This window comes from Limanda limanda, chromosome 11 (assembly GCF_963576545.1).
Source record: "Limanda limanda chromosome 11, fLimLim1.1, whole genome shotgun sequence".
NCBI lineage: Eukaryota > Metazoa > Chordata > Actinopteri > Pleuronectiformes > Pleuronectidae > Limanda > Limanda limanda.
This window is the reverse complement of record NC_083646.1, coordinates 5,543,594-5,564,126: the sequence shown is the minus strand read 5'-3', so window position 1 is coordinate 5,564,126 and position 20,533 is coordinate 5,543,594. Positions and strand designations below refer to the sequence as shown.

Sequence of the window (20,533 nt, the reverse complement as noted above, 5' to 3'; positions counted from 1 at the left end):
GCATTATATCTAAAGGCAGCTGCCTCTGATGCCTAACTGTTCATAGGCAGCGCCTCTGTTGTCACAGTGTTCAGAGGCAGGCAGACATTTACTCTGTTTAATCTCTTTCTCCATCACTGTACAGAACTGTCAGGGACTGAGACATTAAACAAACATACTTTAGATTCGGACAAGGGGGGCTTGTAGACTAAAGAACATTACAACCATGGATTCAAATGAACTAAACTTTTCTGCAATTATTTTCACATCTACAAAGAACATTTGGTTGAAAGTCCAAAGGTAGACAGAAGATTTGACATTTAATCTTTGCAGTATTTTGCAGATTCCTTCAAATACATTAAGGTATGACACAACATGTATGGAAATACATAACCATATTATGTAAAATGGCTTGTCATTTGTTATCATTAATGGAATTTACTTTACCTCCAAACAAGCGTGAGAAAACCCACCAACAAAATCATGTCAAGCCAATGTTGCTTTACAGTTTATTTTATCTTATTTTAACATAACAGTAACATAGCCTTGGTCCAACAACCTGAACATTTTCACTGTCTCCTTCTCATGGAAACATTAACGCAGCAGAAACAACCATGAAAATCTGATGAAGTGCTTCAAACAGTTCTGAGGAAAGAAAATGTGTAAAAAAAGAAATCAGGAAAAAATATTATAGATAAGTTGATAAATTCCTGTAAATTAGGAAAGATTAAGGCTCAATAGTGACAATAAATCACATAACAAACAAGCCGAGTGCCCAGAGAGGAACATCACCCAACCTACTGCAACAGAACCCAGTTTAAAAACTCTTAGACTAAAATACAATACTTTTTTTTTATTAAATAATGTAAAAACAACTACTTAACTTAATTTTCTGTGCGTCCTCATGTGGGAGACGTAGCGGTGCTTGAACTGTCTCCGTCTGCACTAGCAAGAGAAACTGTGGCTGTGACCGTTGTGGTGTCTGATTTACAGATTAATGGAAACAAGAGACAGTAACAGCTCTAACTCTATCTGGGGTTCAGGTCAGACTTTAATGTCATAGAGGACTGAATTTATCTAGATCAATTTAATTAAATATATTTTCAAATCTCCCTCGCTAGTCCCCAACTCTACCAGTCTTTCCAGCGTCAATCCCTAAAATGAACAGACTGGTGAGGCCCCCAGTCTTTCAACACCGCCCAGAAACGAACATCCAACCTGGTTGCTGTACTTTTAAAAGTGGACTTTTTTTTTTACAGTGGTCATCGAGCGTCAATCCCCAAAAGGAACTGAGCGCGTTAGATCAACAGTCTTTCAACGGCAGCGTTGACGTCCCCTCCGGTCGCGATAAGCGCCTGCAGGTTAGCTTCACGGTTGATGAAGCCCATGGAGTTGAGCTGGTCAAGCTGCTGCTGAAAACGAGTCTCCGGCACCTGGAGGTGTGAGGGGAGAGACGGGGTAAGACTGTGATAACTGTCAGAATGTGGTGAGAGAGAAGACACATCTTGACCTAATATTTTGATACAACCTCTTGGTTTTAACTTTATTTTCAGTACTCCTACTTCGTGCACAATTTCTGCATCATAATACAAAGACAAACTCCTCCTCTTATAGTATGTCATGATTACATTTTTCTGTTTAGTTCTTTAAACTGTGAATATTATTAAACCCTTTTGCTTTCACTAAATAAAAAGATTAAATACTAATTGGTTGTTGCATCCTGATTAAACTTACCGATGCTCCACCGCCTGAAAACATCTGTAAAATCTGCTGCATCTGCTGTGGGGGAATGGATCCTGGTGGTAAGGCAGCAGAGGGGGAGTTCTGTGGAGGGACACTGCTCCCTGTGGCTGGAGGAACTGTGGGGCCTGCAGTAGGCACACTGGAGGTGAAAGAATATATTAAAATAAATAAAAAATAAAGCTTTATAGCTGAAGTCAAGAAGAGCAGCTTTAAATGCCTGTGAGAGAGTAAACCCTCTTTAAATTAACATTTAATCATGTTAAGTGATACTAAACTGAACACAACATGCTCGTTTTTAGCAACACAACCTTCCCTAAACACCAAGAGTTCGCTCTGAAGTTTCGATGTATGGAAAAAGTTTCTTTCCACCAACATCTTTATAATAATAGGATCTTGCATTTTTCTACCGCCTTTCAAGAGACCCAAGGACGAGGAACAAGGAAATCTTGGTAATTGCACAATTAAACACTGGACTGATGTAAATACAAAATGTCAGTGTTAATTTTCTTTAATGATTTGAATGACTGAAAAAAAGTCTGATTATTTCCTAAGTGGACTCATGGATTAAGACAAATATGGAGGATTGAAAAATATGTGGAATCGGGTGTAGCTGTTACCCGGACAGGAATCCTGGCGCTTCCGTCTGTAATATCTGCAGGCCCTGTTGGATCTGTTCCAGGGCCTGTCTGACTCTGGGGTTGTTCATCGTAGAAAGTGTTTCCGGATTCTGCAACTGCTCAATGACAATTAAACAAAAATCAGCTTTAAAACCTGCACAGCTCCTACGTCCTGAAAACAAATATTTATATTGTCTTGGGCACAAAAGTAAACTTGAACATCCCCATGCCTTTCCTGCTGAACGTTACAATGTAAATGTGCCAGGACATGAACATGAAAGCTCTGCTCTGACCTGTCTCATAAACTCAGGGTTGTTGAGCATGCGAGAAACGTTTGTGGTTTGTTCGAGGGGCTGCTGCATCGGAAAATTGCCTGGTACCATCTGTCTCCGCAGGTCTGGGTTATTTATAATGGAACGGGCCATCGGGTTCCCCATGATCTGCGCCAGCGTCATTGGGTTGGACATCATCTGCCTCTGCATCTGCTGCTGCATCTCCATAAAGTTGGGTGAACCCATGCCGAGACCTAACAAGCCGGACAGGTCGCCGAGTCCACCTGAGGAGGAAGGATACAGGCCAATAAGTTATTGGCAGGTGTGGGACATGTGGTTCCACCATGCCACATGGTAAAAAAGACGTCAAACCCTGAAACTCCCTGCAGTGCAAAAAGCAACAAAATAAATGTATGTTAAACATTCTTACTCATTGCATTAGCAGGTTGTATCGGTGTCTGACCGGTGCTACCTGCTACAGTTGGGCTGGTGCTAGTGCTGGTGCTTGTGCTGCTGCTGGTGCTGATGGTGTTTTGTTGAGGTGGTGACGAAGCAGAACTGGTCTGAGATGAACGGCCATCTGTTGATCTTAAGAGACAGCAGACATCAAATACTAATCTCACCACACGTAAGCGAGACCTCTTAACACAGATCTCATGGACTATACTTACTTTGGGATGTTCTTGATAACAAGATGAACGGTGTGTCCGTCTTTGATACCATACTGCTTCAGAGTATCAGTATCCTTTAGAACCTTCCCTGTGAATATCAGCACCAGTTGGTTCTGGGGGGCCTCATATCTTTTGGATACTTCCTGTCTAAACTGGACACATGAGAAAATAAAGAATGATGGTAAATCACCAGCAGGGCAAAGTCAGCAGCTGCCTTGATGTTCCAGGAAGAAATGCAGGTTTTGGTGATTTAATTTGTTGCAAATATTAGTGAGGATCAGAACTACATACGGACATTATCCTACATTAATATGCAATCTAGTGCTTTGTGAAAATCTAGTTCTAACATTATTTTAGTTCACACTGTGTCCACATGGTGAGACTCCTGAAACAAAGGTCCCACAAGTAAAACTGCAACGTGTATCATATGCGAGACTGTAGTTACTATTTATTCTTAGATTGATTTGTTTGCAGTCTTTTTGCAGTTATTACTGTCAAAATAGATAATAAAATAAATTCTATGGTGTTTATTCTCTGTATGCATTTGTTTTTCCAATTGCGTTTATCACTTCCTTAGAGGGTTAGTAGCATACAGCTGTCAAAGTATTCTGTACAGGTTATATTTCTCAATGTACTGGTATCGGATCAGTACTTGGTTTTGACAAAGTCCAGATCGGAATTGGGAAAGAAAAAAAGCATTAGAAAATCTCTTATTATATTGCCAATTGACATACAAAAAAAACAGTAGTATCAAGAGTCAGATTGTATTCCACTTAAAAACTACTGATTATTTACAGACCTTTGTACAAAAAACTGTGCCTGAAGCTGCCACCTATAGTGTGAATTTGATATAAACTTGGAGCCAAGCAGCAAAGCTTTTCTTTAATCTGGACATGCGTGCACCACGGGGGTTGGTCACAGATGTTCCACCCTCAGTTTGTGTTGGGAAACAGTTTCACAGATCAGCATGGAAGTGTGGGTGATCACCATCAGCACTCTGGTTTGTCAACAGCGCCCTGCCTGCCAGGGAAAAGTTCACTTATCAGTGAGATGTCAGTTCCACCAGAGGACCGATCATGTAAAATAAGTCTTCTGCTTTTGATGTTTCTCCTGTTTGTAGAGTAACATCTTATCTCAACGGTTAAACCAGGGCCTGGTGGTAAACCGGTTCTCTTCTTCTTCTTCTTGTGTTGTTTGTTGGTTTGCAAACAACTGAGAGGTGAATTACCGCCGCCTTCGGGTTAGCCTCAGCATGTGTCCTTTGTTTATCTGTTAACATTCGGGTCAAAGAGACAACCGTCAATTTCTGTAAAAGAATCCCAAAGGGCTTTTGAAGACGTTATAACTTTGACATATCTTCCCCACTTCCTCTCCTGAAGTGTAATCACCATCATGCTGCCGACATTGGGCTCCACAGAAGTCCATTAATAAACAAATATGAGAATGTTTTATGCTGTCGTAGAGCTCATTACTGCAAGTTCTTGAAATAATGATATAGTATCTCAAATTAAAAGGGTTAGCTGTGTTCCTAACAGCTTAAACTTTCTTTTGAGTTTGTTTATTAAAATAATAAATTTGTCTTATTATAGATATTACTCATCTCATAGATCTAGTCCACGCTTATTGACCCACTGTCTCTCTTTTGGGTTAGGGTCATTTGAATCTATTACATATTCCACAGACCCGTTCAAAGACATGTGGTGACTAACTTTTGGGACATTTGCATGGAAGTGTGGATCCTAGTTACATCTTGAAGTTTCAACTGAGTCTGTGGATTCATTCAAGAGACAGTTATGTTCCAACAGGCAGATTATTTCTCCCTGTGCACGTCACTGGACTCTGCATTATTCTCTCTGGATCATATACGTGTTTGTTTTCTGTTTTTTAGAATCTGCATGGCGTCTTGTTGCTTCCCTGTGACGCAGTTTGGGACTCTGGTCTGTGAGATGTTCTTCACAATCACACCTTAGCGTCTGTCTTTGCTGTGTGAGCCCAATGACATATAGCACATAGCAAAGATAGTTGAGAACATCTAATATGTAGAAAATGTCCACAGTTCAAACGTGTTGACCTTTTCCCTCCTTTATTCCCAGTAAGCGATGGGAGGATGTGTCCCAAACCAGTGGATGGATTCACGTCAGACCAGCTGACAGCTGCAGGTGGAGGAGGAGCTAGCTAACCTCGTAGCACGACGGAAGCGGGTCGCTGCACGCACCTGGGAAACGCTGGACTCCTCCCAGATCGCGATCTTCTCCGTCCCCTCCGGAGTCCGGACGTTAATCAGCATCGAGTTTCCTCCGGGAGATTCTCCTGGATCCGCAGTGACGTCCTGCGTGTGGTCGCTGCTGCTGCTGCTGCTCTTCTCCGCCATCTTTACCGATTTCTTCTTCTGCTGTCGTTGCCGGCAGAGTTGAGTTTGCTGCCACCTATCGATGCCCAGCTGAACTGCAGCCTCTACAGGCTGAAAGAAGAAGAAAGTGACATATTTTGTCATTGTAGTTTTTTGTGTGTGTGATATTTCTTAAACCGGAGTTGTACAGTAACTCACTTATGTACAGAACTAAAATAATACTTTATAATATATATTTACAAATGTATATAATAATTTGTACATATATATATTTACATACTATATATCCCACATTTATAAGTATTGCATGCTACCGGAGTTGTAAAGTAACTCACTTATGTACAGAACTAGAAGATTACTTTATAATATATATTTACAAATCTATATAATAATTTGTATATATATATTAACATACTATATATCCCACATTAATAAGTATTGCATGCTACCGGAGTTGTAAAGTAACTCACTTATGTACAGAACTAGAAGATTACTTTATAATATATATTTTAAAATGTATATAATAATTTCTATATGTATTTACATACTATATATCCCACATTTATAAGTATTGCATGCTACCGGAATTGTAAAGTAACTCACTTATGTACAGAACTAGAAGATTACTTTATAATATATATTTACAAATCTATATAATAATTTGTATATATATATTAACATACTATATATCCCACATTAATAAGTATTGCATGCTACCGGAGTTGTAAAGTAACTCACTTATGTACAGAACTAGAAGATTACTTTATAATATATATTTTAAAATGTATATAATAATTTCTATATGTATTTACATACTATATATCCCACATTTATAAGTATTGCATGCCGGAGTTGTAAAGTAACTCACTTATGTACAAAACAAGAAGATAACCTCTAATATATATTTACAAATGTATATATATATTTATATTTATGTATTATATATCCCACATTTATAAGTATTGCATGCTACTTATTATTACTTTTTGCTCTAATGTTGCAAATGTCCCCAATGTGGGACTAAAAAAAGGATTACCTTAATTATCTTATCTTTAATACTTGAATGGCACTTAATGGAGGGCAGATCTCAGCCAAGGCCCAACAGTCCCCATAAATTTAACAAATCTGCACCAGACTCATAAATATCAGTCTCTGATATTTGCCAGATGTTTTTTCATCTACGTCCAAGAAATATTCCCTGGAGAATCTCACAATGTTAAAGTAACGTGAAAAAAAACTGATCCCCTGATCTGAATCCACACCAGAATTGAATGGGTTCTTCCCTGAGCCATCCAACATTGATTATTCACTTACTACATTTAACCAAAGTTTTAAGTATTCCATTGCAGAAGGGCCTATTTCAGAATAATATAAACGTTGTAATGGAATTACTATTATTGACGGATTTTATTGTTTCAGCTAAAAAAGGTGGGACTATATTGTTTCATGCACCGCACGGAAACTCAATTAATTGTATTTGAGTGCAATTATTTATAAGTGATTTTCTGGCCTTGATCACAACTCAAATGCTTTATACTGCAAGTTGTAAATCACTAATTATGTAAAATATGTGTCGTGTTGTAACAGGTACAATGTTGCACAAATACTGGAACAAACACACTAACCCTAACCCTAATTAGGTGAATGTGTTCATACTTTCCATTACTAGGTGGTTTTGGTTATTCTCGCTCTCATTTCACTGCTTAGTCATCTTTTATTTATTCATTTTCACTGATAGAGCAGCCTGGATTCGAGATAATTTCTATTGAAAATCTGAAAAATCGTATCTAATCGGTTTCTTTTCACCATGAAGGGATCCACCTTCTCAAACACCACAATCTGAGCCAACAGGATTCATTGTTCCATATCAAGAACAATCAGTCTGATTCATACAGCTGATTACTGTGGCCCACACCTACAAATTCTCAGATAACAAAGCAATATAAGTTTTGGATTCCTGGTTTGCGAGGTCACTATCCTGACCATTGCAGCGGTTGCCTGTGAAATCCTCCACGCTCGAAGGTATAGTAGAAAAGTGTTGAACTTTCTGAAAACCAACTTGATTGGATACTTAGTTAGTAATTTAACCAATTTTTGTGACGTGTTAAATGTATAATTTTGTCCATATCCTTTGCTAGATTTCTCATCCGCAAGAATGCAGGCTGGTCACAAGTGTCTGTTTTTCCAGCTTGTGTTGCTGGCTGTCATGTGAGTAGAACACAAATTCTGCACATAAAAGTAAAGAATATGTTGTTTTTATGCTGCAATTTGGTTGCACTGGGGTTATTGTAACAATCAAAATCTTCTACATCATCAGCCTTTTCTGCCACGGCAAAGATGATTTCTTCAACGACAAGGATAACCTCATTCTCTCTGGGTCCTACAAAATTGCGTGGATGGCAGGCGTGCAGGATTACCGCACCCTGTCGCTGATGACCATCCCTGGTACCCACGATACCATGGCCCGCTATGGAGGCCCAGAGGGCAAATGCCAGGCTTTGACCCTGAACGATCAGCTGAGGGCTGGCATCCGTTTTTTGGATCTCAAAGTGTTCTCTCTGTTTGACACCCTCTATGTCATGCACGGTGTGATGTATCAGCGCAGCACTTTCAAAGAGGTCCTGGACACAGTGAAAGCCTTCGTGTCCGAGTTCAAGACCGAGGCTGTGCTCATTAGAGTGCAACCGGAGCCTTTAGAGAAATCGACAGTCAACGACAAGGTGCGCAGTCTGATTGGCAACGACCAACACGTCTGGGTGACCTCTGGGATGCCCAACATGGGTCAAGTCAGGGGGAAGATTGTCTTTTTGCAGGAGAGCACCTTCACTCTAGGAATCCCTCTGGTGGAGACTGAAGGTAAAAGCAAGGTTACCAATGTTAAAGATAAAGACAACAGAATAATAAAACAGCTGAACCAAGCCAATGAAGCCTGCGGAGGGGATAATGCTGTGATGACGTACACTAGTGGCACCGGCTTCGGTACTTTCAGGGGAATGTTTCTGACTCCAAAACGAGTGGCTGAGAAGGTAAACCCATGGCTTGATCAGTACATAAGGCAGTTTTACCCTAACAACCCCAGACCATGCTTCGGTATCATTGCCATGGACTTCCCTGGCATTGACCTCATTCAAACTGTTATTAATATCAACTGGGGCGGTGTGGCCTAGGGGGTAGAGTGGTCAGCCAAATGACATGTGATGTAATGTAATGTAATGGTAAAGGTCAGGCAGATATACACAGTGTGTCCCACGTGTTAGAAAGTCCTTCCTGTGTCTCACTCTTCATTGAACACTCTCGAAAGAAGGAATAAATCTCTTGTAAAGCAAAACTGATTCTTTACTCTTCACTGTCAGTTGATTTCTCAAGAATGCATTATTCACAATTGCTTTCTGACCATAATTAAGAGTAAAATAAAGATTACTTCCTCCTCCTTATTGATTTGAAGTCTTGTTTGTCAAGTGACATCACGTCTCTGAGTCTTTGTTTGTTATGTGCCTGAAATACGACCTTGGAGAGAAAAAGGGCGTCACACATGTGAACGAGACCAGGCGAACAAACATAGAGAAATAAGGAGTTTATTGTTTATTCACAATATAACCGGATAAATAAAAGATGAGACGGGAACTGAATGGGAGCCTCATCTTCAGGAGCCAGGAGACATTTGCTGAAAATATTATTGAGCCTTTATTTGAACTTAAATATATATAATAATAATAATTACAATAGAATAATAAAAACTAAACTGGCACTGAGTGGAGCACACACCTGCACCGAGGCCAATCTTGTAGATCTTAGAAACATAGTAGTAGAAATATAAATGTTGGTCTCATAACTAAATTATTTTATAACAAAAAACAATTCACTCTTGACCAATGCCAGATGAGATGCGATGACATCACCTCCACAAATGTTTGTTGATCATAAACTCGTCCCGCATGTCTGTGGGCGTGGCTTTTGATTGACAGTTTGGCCGGATGCAACAACAATTGCATACTGTAAATGATAAAAATCTCTTTTGGATGTGGTGGCTGTTGAATGGAAAACACAGCCCAAGTACAGGCGGTCAGTGAAGGGTTAAGGTTTTTAGGAGGAGGTACTTCTGGGAACAGGCAGCCATCATGTTTCAGCTCCTCTGAACCATAACTGCGCAGCTGAGATTAAAACCAGACTCATTTCCACCATAGGCTCGATTCTTCTCTCACAGACAAAAAAGCAGGTGAGTGTCCACGGGTCTGCTTCTGTTTGTAAAGTGTTGTTGTAAAAAAGTTGGGCTGCTGGGTTTGAATTTACCGGAGGTGAAAGGAAGAACAGATGGATTAAAGTAAAACAGGAAGTGGTTCTGATTTATTTAATAATATAAACATCTGAGAGTCAACAATCGAGTCTGCGTTCAGAAAGATATTTTGTCTTAGTGAAAAGACCCAGATGTATTTGAGCAGCCGTCATAATAATAAGAGCAGTTCTAATTCCCAAAGGATTAGGGAAGGAAGGGAGCTTCAATGCTTCCTAACTTATTTATTTATTTATTATTTCCTAGCAGAGGAAATATTGGACCTTTATTTAGGGAAAGGAGAAAATGGCGCCCCACAATTCTTTGCGGCAGCCACGCATCTCGTAGTTGCACCTGGACACACACATATCAATATAAATAAAATAGCTCATAATCCAGAACTGAATCCTCATAGGATCAGGTTTCTTCTCTGTCACATCTGTCCAGTCAACAACAGACATAATGAACTCATAGTTCACAACATCATCATCAGAACTAAATAATTTAAATGTAAATATCATGATCCAAATGTAATTATATTATAAATGTCGTCATCAGAACCAAATATTCTAAATATCATTTTTCTGACCTTAAGGTTTTCTCCTCGTGCATCTCTCACATTATTATATTGTTTCATCATTTCAGTCATTTCAGTAAATCTATTTCGTTCTTTGTTTCTGTATCTGGTGGTTAAATGTTGTCTCTGTATTAATGAAAACATCTTTTCTCAGGAGGTGTCATTCTCCCAAAAGATATTCTCTGTCTTCTGCACACAAGTTATTATGTTGTGGGAAAAGTTAGTATCTAGTGCTCATAGGATAAAAAAATATCATCTTAATGGACTTTTTCCCGAAATGTTCCAGTATGTGAGAAATGTCAGAGTCAGTTGCTCGTGACATCTTCCAGATAATTTCCCACCAGCTTCCTCGAATCATTTTGTTTCCAACAATGTTAACACACTGCAAATGCAAAACGGATATATCAACATTAATATTCTGTACTGCAACCAGCCACCAGGTGATGATTAACATGTTATGGTTTCATAATAAAAGTTCATACACCGTCTTGTCTCTTGTCTCAGTCTCAGGAAAGATGTCTGTCTCCATGACCAAAGGCGAGGGGGTCACTGTGTTCACTATGACCGTTGACCCCAAAAGTTCCTGTCCTCCTCTGTGCCAAATCATCAAGTCCCTCTGCTACAGCCCAGTGTGGTGCACTGTGTCCCAGCAGCTGAGGACAGTTCAGAGAATGTCTCAGTCAGTACTTGGGGTGAGTTCCAACCTTTACCTTTGTCTCTCAGCAGGATTTGCTCTGCAAACGTCTGTTCTACGTTTCTCTGAGAACTTGAACTGTAACTTTTTAGTTTCTTCTTTTTATGAAGCATCTTTCCTTTCCTTTTATCCTTCATTTTGTTTTAAAATTAAAACATTTGACTGGTCTTATTAAACAAAAAAATTATTTAGACCAAATATCATTGCTCTCTGCCAAATGTGCTCATCATCACATACAAATACCACAAAGCTACGTGTGGTAACTGTACAGATATTTTAAGTCGTGTTCAAGCTGCGTTTCCTGCTCCACAGGCTCTGCACATTATGACTGGTTTTCTCCACATTGGCCTCGGAGTGATTCTCCTGAACAGTGGAAGTGGCTCTGGGTGGGTAATGGACGAAACCTTGTTTCCTGTTTGGATGGGAGTACTGGTGAGCAAGATTTTGTTGGATTAACTTTTGTTGTGACTAGGACCAAACAGACTTTTTCCTCTGAGCTGTTCAGCCGAAGAGATTTTCTTGTCCTGTGCATTCTGCCAAATATACTAATATATTTAGTGTTTTGTGTGTAAAAGTGAATTTCTAAGATCTCTCTGTCTCCTCTCTAGTTTATTTTATTCGGTGTGATGTGCATCCTCTCGGAGAAGTTCCCCAGTCAGTGTCTGGTGAGTATTTCAGATTTATAAAGCCCTCACGCTATTCCAGATTATTTTGTCCATGCTACATGTAATGTCACAGAAGAAGCTTGATGCTGTTTGTTGCTGTGGTTTTGTGTCTGATATCCATTTGGTTGAAAACTGACGAGAGTTGTTTTCTAGGTCAGCATCAATGTGATTCTGAACATGACGGGAGTTGCTTTCGCCATAACAGCCATCGTACTCTACAGCATCAACATGGCAGGCGTGAACATGTGGTGGATGTGTCGCGATGACAACTATGGATCCAGCTATGACGATCAAATCATCAATACGTCTACCGAGGAGAGCGTCCGCCTGTCCAATCGCCTCATCCGGGAGAAGGACAGCGTCCTGGAGAGCTGCATCAATGGCAAATATGTGACCCTGGTAAGTTTTGCCGATTTCAGCAAACAAATTGAATAAGATGAAACATTTTTTCTTTCTTTTGCAGATATAAACTTAAAAGTTACCATCCATGATTGTCATCTCCAGACAACTTAAAGTTATCACCGTGTTTTTTTCCTTCCCACCAGATGCTCCTAAGAGGAGTCAATGGCGTGTTGATCGTCCTGTCGGTCCTGGAGCTCTGCGTCACCATCAGCTCTGTCGTCATGGGGATCAAAGCTCTGAAGAGCGGGGACAAGAGAGAGAATGAGGTAGATTATAAAAAAAAAAAAAAAATCATATTTCATTGTTGAAGCTGTTGTTTAACCAGGAAATGTTGACACACAACACAAATATGTTTTCTTTCCCCTTTTATCCCATGTTCGAGCCCTCGTGTGTACAGGGCTAAAGTGTAGTGAACCTCAGGTTATGATCACACTTTTCAAATTGTTGACCTGAAATTTAAAAGTTTTAATATCAATTAGAAGAAAAGTTTGACATTGTGAGTATAAGTGCAGGTAGAGCTGTGTGGAAAGAACCCGGCAGTTTCTCTCTAAGTTATACGTGCTATGCTAATTGCTTACTGGCTCTAGATTTATATAGAATGTACAGATGAGGAATGAGAATGCTGTTGATTTGCTCATCTGAAGTTTTCTAGTTTGTTTAACAACATGAAAAACAAATCCTTTAAGGATTTGTGAGTAGGCAAAATAAAAAAACAGATTTAAAAGTCCTTTAAATCTGCCAATATAGACAAAATTCAAACGGCTCCACATTTCACACACTCATAAATACGAGTCCCCTGAAAAATGTCACAGAAATTAAACTGTATGGGTTCTTTCCTGACCCGTACATCCTTCCATTAATTTAAATAGAAATCAGTTTATGAGTATATGTAGTGTGTGGTAATGTGATATTATTGAAAACATTAACACATTTGTTCCACTGATTCTTTTCCTCCCTCAGAAAACAGGCGACCTGGAGCAGTACCAACCTCTTCTGGAGGAAATCACCAAGTAACACTCAAGCCTGAAGATCACTGCACTGTACAATCCGGTACAAGGACGTGTACGAGTTTGCTTTTGTGTCATTGTGTGTTCTGTAACATCAAATGATTTAACTCTGCTAAACCACTTTTTCTACAAGATTTCATTACAATATATTTGCACTAGCTCTGCTAAGTAGTTTTGATTATAATCTAAGCCAGTGGTTCTTAACCTGGGTTCGATCGAACAACGCTCTCAACGTTTTGGTGTCACCAAATCGTACCACACCCCCTTATTGCCCTTGAGATATATATTTTTTTTTTTATTTGACCTTTATTTAACCAGGAAAGTCCCATTGAGATTAAAAACCTCTTTTTCGAGGGAGTCCTGGCCAAAAGGCAGCAACAAATAACATATGTACACTCACAATATTACACTCACAACATATAAACAGAAATTAAAATGATAAAAAACTGTTACAAATAAATTAAAATTCATAAAAAACATCTGCAAGTAAAAGAAGTGGTCTGAAATGATCTCATCGTAGATTTAAAAGCGTTCAAAGAAATCATTTCAGTTAATTTAAAATCTTTTTGCAGCCAGTTCCATGTGGTGGGAGCAGAGTGGACGAATGCCCTTTTTCCTGATTCAGTGCGGGCCAATGGAACTAACAAAAGCATCTGATTGTTTGAGCGCAGACTGTAATAAGCAACACTTTTCTGTGTGATTAAATTACAAATATATGATGGCAGTAGCCCAAGCATGGCCTTATAAATAAAAGTGCACCAATGTCCCAGCCTCCTGGTGGACAAAGAGGGCCAACCCACTCGAGAATACAATTCACAGTGATGGGGAATGTTTCTGACTCCAAAACGAGTGGCTGAGAAGGTAAACCCATGGCTTGATCAGTACATGAGGCAGTTTTACCCTAACAACCCCAGACCATGCTTTGGTATCATTGCCATGGACTTCCCTGGCATCGACCTCATTCAAACTGTTATTAATATCAACTAGTGGTAAAGGTCAGGCAGATACGCAGTGTGTCCCACATGTTAGAAAGTCCTTCCTGTGTCTCACTCTTCATTGTACACTCTTGAAAGAAGGAATAAATCTCTTGTAAAGCCAAACCGATTCTTTACTCTTCACTGTAAGTTGATTTCTCAAGAATGCATTATTCACAATTGCTTTCTGACCATAATTAAGAGTAAAATAAAGATTACTTCCTCCTCCTCATTGATTTGAAGTCTTGTTTGTCAAGTGACATCACGTCTCTGAGTCTTTGTTTGTTATGTCCCTGAAATACGTCCACAGGGAGAAAAAGGGCGTCACACATGTGAACGAGACCAGGAGAACAAACACAGAGAAAAGTGATGGTGTCACAGAAATAAAGAGTTTATTCACGATATAAGCGGATAAATAAAAGATGAGATGGGAACTGAATGTGGAGCCTCATCTTCAGGAGCCAGGAGACATTTGCAGAAAATAAAATTGAGCCTTTATTTGAACTTAAAAATATATAATAATAGTAATTACAATAGAATAACAACAACTAGACTGGCACTGAGTGGAGCACACACCTGCACCGAGGCCAAACTTGTCTAGATCTTAGAAACAAAGTAGGAATCTAAATTTAAATAAGAGTTGGTCTAATAACTTAAATACTTATGTTCTAACAAAAAAACACTTCCCTCTTTACCAATGCCAGATGAGATGCGATGACATCACCTCCACAAATGTTTGTTGATCATAAACTCGTCCCACACGTCTGGGCGTGGCTTTTGATTGACAGTTTTACCGGATGCAACAATAACTGCATACTGTAAATGATAAACATCTGTTGGATGTGGTGACGGATGAATGGAAAACACAGCCCACGTACCGACCGTCAGTGAAGGGTTAAGGTTTATCGGAGGAGGTACTTCTGGGAACAGGCAGCCATCATGTTTCAGCTCCTCTGAACCATAACTGCGCAGCTGACATTAAAACCAGACCAGACTCATTGACCCCCATAGGCTCGATTCTTCTCTCACAGACAAAAAAGCAGGTGAGTGTCCACGGGTCTGCTTCTGTTTGTAAAGTGTTGTTATAAAAAAGTTGTGCTGCTGGGTTTGAATTTACCGGAGGTGAAAGGAAGAGTAGATGGATTAAAGTAAAACAGGAAGTGGTTTATTTAATAATATAAACATATGAGAGTCAATAATCGAGTCTGCGTTCAGAAAGTTATTTTGTATTAGTGAAATGACCCAGATGTAATTGAGCAGCTGTCATAATAATAAAAGCAGTTCAAATTCCAAAAGGATTAGGGAAGGAAAGGAGCTTCAATGCTTCCTAACTTATTTATTTATTTATTATTTCCTAGCAGAGGAAATATTGGACCTTTATTTAGGGAAAGGAGAAAATGGCACCCCACAATACTTTGCGGAAGCCACGCATCTCGTAGTTGCACCTGGACACACCCACATAAATATAAATAAAACAGCTCATAATCCAGAACTGAATCCTCATAGGATCAGGTTTCTTCTCTGTCACATCTGTCCAGTCACAACAGACATAATGAACTCATAGTTCTCAACATCATCATCAGAACTAACTGATTTAAATGTAAATATCATGATCCAAACTCAATTATATTACAAATGTCGTCATCAGAACCAAATCATTTATCTGACCTTAAGGTTTTCTCCTCGTGTATCTCTCACATTATTATATTATTTCATAATTTCAGTCCTATTTGTTTATTTTCATTATTAATTAAATCTATTTCGTTCTTTGTTTCTGTATCTGGTCGTTAAATGTTGTCTCTGTATTAATGAAAACATCTTTTCTCAGGATGTGTCATTCTCCCAAAAGATATTCTCTGTCTTCTGCACACAAGTTATTATCTTGTGGGGAAAGTTTTTATCTAGTGCCCATAGGATAAAAAAAATATCATCTTAATGGACTTTTTCGTGATATGTTTTAGAATGTGAGAAATGTCAGAGTCAGTTGCTCGTGACATCTTCTGGAAAATTTCCCACCAGCTTCCTTGAATCATGTTGTTTCCAACATTGCTAACACACTGCAAATGCAAAACGGATATATTAACATTAACATTCTGTACTGCAACCAGCCACCAGGTGATGATTAACATGTTATGGTTTCATAATTAAAGTTTATACACCGTCTTGTCTCTTGTCTCAGTCTCAGGAAAGATGTCTCTCTCCATGACCAAAGGCGAGGGGGTCACTGTGTTCACTTTGACCGTTGACCCCAAAAGTTCCTGTCCGCCTCTGTGCCAAATCATCAAGTCCCTCTGCTACAGCCCAGTGTGGTGCACTGTGTCCCAGCAGATGAGCACAGTTCAGAGAATGGCTCAGTCAGTACTCGGGGTGAGAAACAACCTTTACCTTTGTCTCTCAGCAGGATTTGCTCTGCAAACGTCTGTTTCTCTGAGAATTTGAGCTGTAACTTTTTAGTTTCTTTTTTTTATGAAGCATCTTTTCTTTTCCTCTCTGATTTTATTTTAAAATTAAAGCATTTGACTGGTCTTATTAAACAAAAAAACACTGTAGACTAAATATCATTGCTCTGCCAAAAGCTGCTCAGCATTGTGCTCATCACATTACAGTCATGTGTTTGTTTAAACTACGTGTGGTAACTGTGCAGATGTTTGATGTCGTGTTCAAACTGTGTTTCCTGCTCCACAGGCTCTGCACATCATGACTGGTTTTCTCCACATTGGCCTCGGAGTGATTCTCCTGAGCGGTCCAAACTGCTTTGGGTGGTTAATGTTCGACAACTTCTTTCCTGTTTGGATGGGAGTGCTGGTGAGCAAGCTTTTGTTTGATTAACTTCTTTTTTTTTCTAACAAATGTCCTTTTGTGTTGTGACTAGGACCAAACAGACTTTTCCCCTGAGCTGTTCAGCCGAAGAGATTTTCTTGTGCCGTGCATTCTGCCAAATATACTAATATATTTTGTGTTTTGTGTGTAAAAGTTAATTTCTAAGATCTCTCTGTCTCCTCTCTAGTTTATTTTATTCGGTGTGATGTGCATCCTCTCGGAGAAGTTCCCCAGTCAGTGTATGGTGAGTATTCCAGATTTATAAAGCCCTCACGCTATTCCAGATTATTTTGTCCATGCTATATGTAATGTCACAGAAGAAGCTGGATGCTGTTTGTTGCTGTGGTTTTGTGTCTGTTTTTCCATTTGGTTGAAAACTGATGAGACTTGTTTTCTAGGTCAGCATCAATGTGATTCTGAACATGACGGGAGTTGCTTTCGCCATAACAGCCATCGTACTCTACAGCATCACCATATTAGACGAGGACTTGTCTTGGATGTGTAGCGATGACAATTATGGATCCAGTTACGACGATCAAATCATCAATACGTCTACCGAGGAGAGCGTCCGCCTCATCCTGGAGAGCTGCATCAACGGCAAATATCTGATTCTGGTAATCTTTGGTGATTTCAGCAAACAAATTGAATAAGATGAAACATTTTTTCTTTCTTTTGCAGATATAAACTTAAAAGTTACCATCCATGATTGTCACCTCCAGACAACTTAAAGTTATCACTGTGTTTTTTTCCTTCCCACCAGATGCTCCTAAGAGGCATCAAAGGCGTGTTGATCGTGCTGTCGGTCCTGGAGCTCTGCGTCACCATCAGCTCTGTCGTCATGGGGATCAAAGCTTTGAAGAGCTGGGACAAGAGAGAGAATGAGGTAGATTATAAATTAAAAAAAAAAAAAATTTCATTGTTGAAGCTGTTGTTTAACCAGGAAATGTTGACACACCACACAAAAACGTTTTCTTTCCCCTTTTATCCCACGTTCAAGCCCTCGTGTGTGAACAGGGCTAATGTGAAGTGAACCTCAGGTTATGATCACACTTTTCAAATTGTTGACCTGAAATTTAAAAGTTTTAATATAAATTAGAAGAAAAGTTTGACATTGTGAGTATAATTGCAGGTAGAGCTGTGTGGAAAGCACCCCGTTGGATCTCTCTAAGTTATACGTGCAGTGCTAATTGCTTACTTGCTTTAGATTTATATAGAATGTACAGATGAGGAATGAGAATGCTGTGGATTTTCTCATCTGAGGTTTTGTAGTTTGTTTCACTTCATGAAAAACAAATCCTTTAATAAATTGTGAGTAGGCAAAATAAAAAAACAGATTTAAAAGTCCTTTAAATCTGCCAATATAGACAAAATTCAAACGGCTCCACATTTCACACACTCATAAATACAAGTCCCCTAAAAAATGTCACAAAAATGAAACTGTATGGGTTCTTTCCTGATCCGTACATCCTTCCATTAATTTAAATAGAAATCAGTTTATGAGTATATGTAGTGTGTGGTAATGTGATATTATTGAAAACATTAACACATTTGTTCCACTGATTCTTTTCCTCCCTCAGAAAACAGGCGACCTGGAGCAGCACCAACCTCTTCTGAAGAAATCACCAAGTAACACTAAAGCCTGAACTAAGATCACTGCATTGTACAATCCGGTACAAGGAAGTGTACGAGTTTGCTTTTGTGTCATTGTGTGTTCTGCAACATCAAATGATTTAACTCTGCTAAAACACTTTTTCTACAAGATTTCATTACAATATATTTGCACTAGCTCTGCTGAGTAGTTTTGATTATAATCTAAACTGTAAATGCTGCTTTCCATTTATTAAAAGAAAATTGATTTAGATTTTTAGTTACACATGTTTTGTGTTTCAGTTGGTTGGAGAAGGGAGATTCATGCATGCATGTGTCTGCATGTGGGTCAGGCACATTTCTTTTGCTATTATATAACATTAAACCATGTTAATAAATAAAGGTTTCAAAACTGTTGACTAAACTTTCATTCTTGTATTTGCAGTTAACATTGTTATGAAAGCTTAAAGATTAAGTTTGAGATGAAGTTTAACACAATTCAAATTGCAAATATTTCAGTTTTTGTTTAACTTTAAGTTAAATAAAATGATACTACGTGGATATTTTTATGATATCGTTTACAGAAATGTATTATTACATTATTAAACAATTAATTGAATAACATAAAAAGACAGACACACACACATGGTCTGTACTGTGCTACTTTGTAGGGTAATGATGCAAAGGAAAGGAAGAACAGATGGATTAAAGTAAAACAGGAAGTAGTTCTGATTTATTTAATAATACAAGCATCTGCGAGTTGTTGACAATACAGCACTGTTCACACACATACACACACTTTAACGTGTAGTCAGATACACATAGCGTAAACACACAAACATAACACATAGTTCTTCTCCTGCTTCTCAACCTCAGAATGTTTCATACTCCTTAAAAAGGGAGTCTGGCATAGCGGACAGATAACAGGTTTTCAAACCTCTGGCTTCATGAATCACTTCATTATATTAGTTCTGAGACTCCCTCACACACACACAGCGGACAGATTAGACTAGAGGTTTTCATGCCTTTCTCACAGTTTTCTATGACCTCACTTCACTTCACACACACATAAAATAAGCGCACACGCGAGGCAATATGCTCATGAACTTTAGTAACCGCAACACGGCTTGCACGTCATCACGCAACGCCAGGAGGAGGACCAAACGACGCCAGGAGGACGACCCGACGAGATCCGACCAATCCCAATCCAAGAAGAACCTCTGTCATGCCCAGTATCAATATATAAGCTTTCTGCGTACTCTGCCTCACTGCCATTTTTCCTGTACAGGATCAGTGGACCATGCATGCTCATTTGCTAGACACCGCAGTTTCCTGACCTGTGACCTCTGAATAAACTTGCTTAATTTTAACTTGAGAACGACGCCTCCTGCCTTTGATTTCCACCCGCAACAGAGTCAATAATCGAGTCTGCGTTTAGAAAGTTATTTTGTCTCAGTGAAATGACCCGGATGTATTTGAGCAGCCATCATAATAATTAGAAACATGATGAGATTCTGTTGACAAGGGCTAACTCCAGAAAATGTCTGGGGCCAATTGTGCGGACGTTCTCCAGAGTTCATGTCAAAAAGTCTAAACAGAAGAAGATTACAAGATGAAACCGAATATCACAATTACACCATTAAAAAAATTAGTCCAATACAAAGCTTTAAAAAAAAAAAAAAAAAGTCCAAAAGAAGTTTTATTAAGTTCATTTCAGTGGCAGAATCATAGGATGAAAGTAGATTTCTTGTTTCTCATCCCATCAGGCTGGAGAAGGTGTTGGGATATGCTTCTGTCCAGTCCCTGTGCTTAGAATCCGTCCTCCGTCAAACAACAAATCCCGTAGCTTTCCTCCTTTATAGATGTCAATCTGCAGGTTTGTTAAGGTTTTGTTGGGCTAAGGCA

General features: G+C 39.1%; 4 protein-coding genes across 4 annotated transcripts; 3 read left to right on the top strand and 1 right to left on the bottom strand.

Moving 5' to 3' along the window:
* Window positions 1–474: 474 nt before the first annotated feature.
* Window positions 475–5,660, bottom strand: LOC133013878 (ubiquilin-2-like). Its single transcript, XM_061080967.1, has 7 exons — window positions 5,498–5,660; window positions 3,283–3,434; window positions 3,042–3,199; window positions 2,633–2,895; window positions 2,340–2,455; window positions 1,714–1,861; window positions 475–1,412 (listed from the first exon to the last, which is right to left on the bottom strand). Exons 1-7 carry the CDS (start codon window positions 5,651–5,653, stop codon window positions 1,278–1,280), a joined length of 1,128 nt encoding a protein of 375 aa, XP_060936950.1. The 5' UTR covers window positions 5,654–5,660; the 3' UTR covers window positions 475–1,277.
* A 1,540-nt stretch (window positions 5,661–7,200) lies between these two features.
* Window positions 7,201–8,799, top strand: LOC133013857 (1-phosphatidylinositol phosphodiesterase-like). The gene is made up of 3 exons (XM_061080947.1): window positions 7,201–7,219; window positions 7,771–7,840; window positions 7,950–8,799. Exons 1-3 carry the CDS (start codon window positions 7,201–7,203, stop codon window positions 8,797–8,799), a joined length of 939 nt encoding a protein of 312 aa, XP_060936930.1.
* A 945-nt stretch (window positions 8,800–9,744) lies between these two features.
* Window positions 9,745–14,449, top strand: LOC133014244 (uncharacterized). Its single transcript, XM_061081434.1, has 7 exons — window positions 9,745–9,848; window positions 10,984–11,171; window positions 11,486–11,605; window positions 11,782–11,838; window positions 11,992–12,237; window positions 12,384–12,506; window positions 13,201–14,449. The coding sequence occupies exons 2-7, from the start codon at window positions 10,995–10,997 to the stop codon at window positions 13,252–13,254; spliced, it is 777 nt and encodes a 258-aa protein (XP_060937417.1). The 5' UTR covers window positions 9,745–9,848; window positions 10,984–10,994; the 3' UTR covers window positions 13,255–14,449.
* Window positions 14,450–15,140: 691 nt separating this feature from the next.
* Window positions 15,141–19,044, top strand: LOC133014247 (B-lymphocyte antigen CD20-like). Its single transcript, XM_061081436.1, has 7 exons — window positions 15,141–15,264; window positions 16,401–16,588; window positions 16,907–17,026; window positions 17,229–17,285; window positions 17,440–17,655; window positions 17,802–17,924; window positions 18,619–19,044. The coding sequence occupies exons 2-7, from the start codon at window positions 16,412–16,414 to the stop codon at window positions 18,682–18,684; spliced, it is 759 nt and encodes a 252-aa protein (XP_060937419.1). The 5' UTR covers window positions 15,141–15,264; window positions 16,401–16,411; the 3' UTR covers window positions 18,685–19,044.
* The last annotated feature ends 1,489 nt before the right edge of the window (window positions 19,045–20,533 follow it).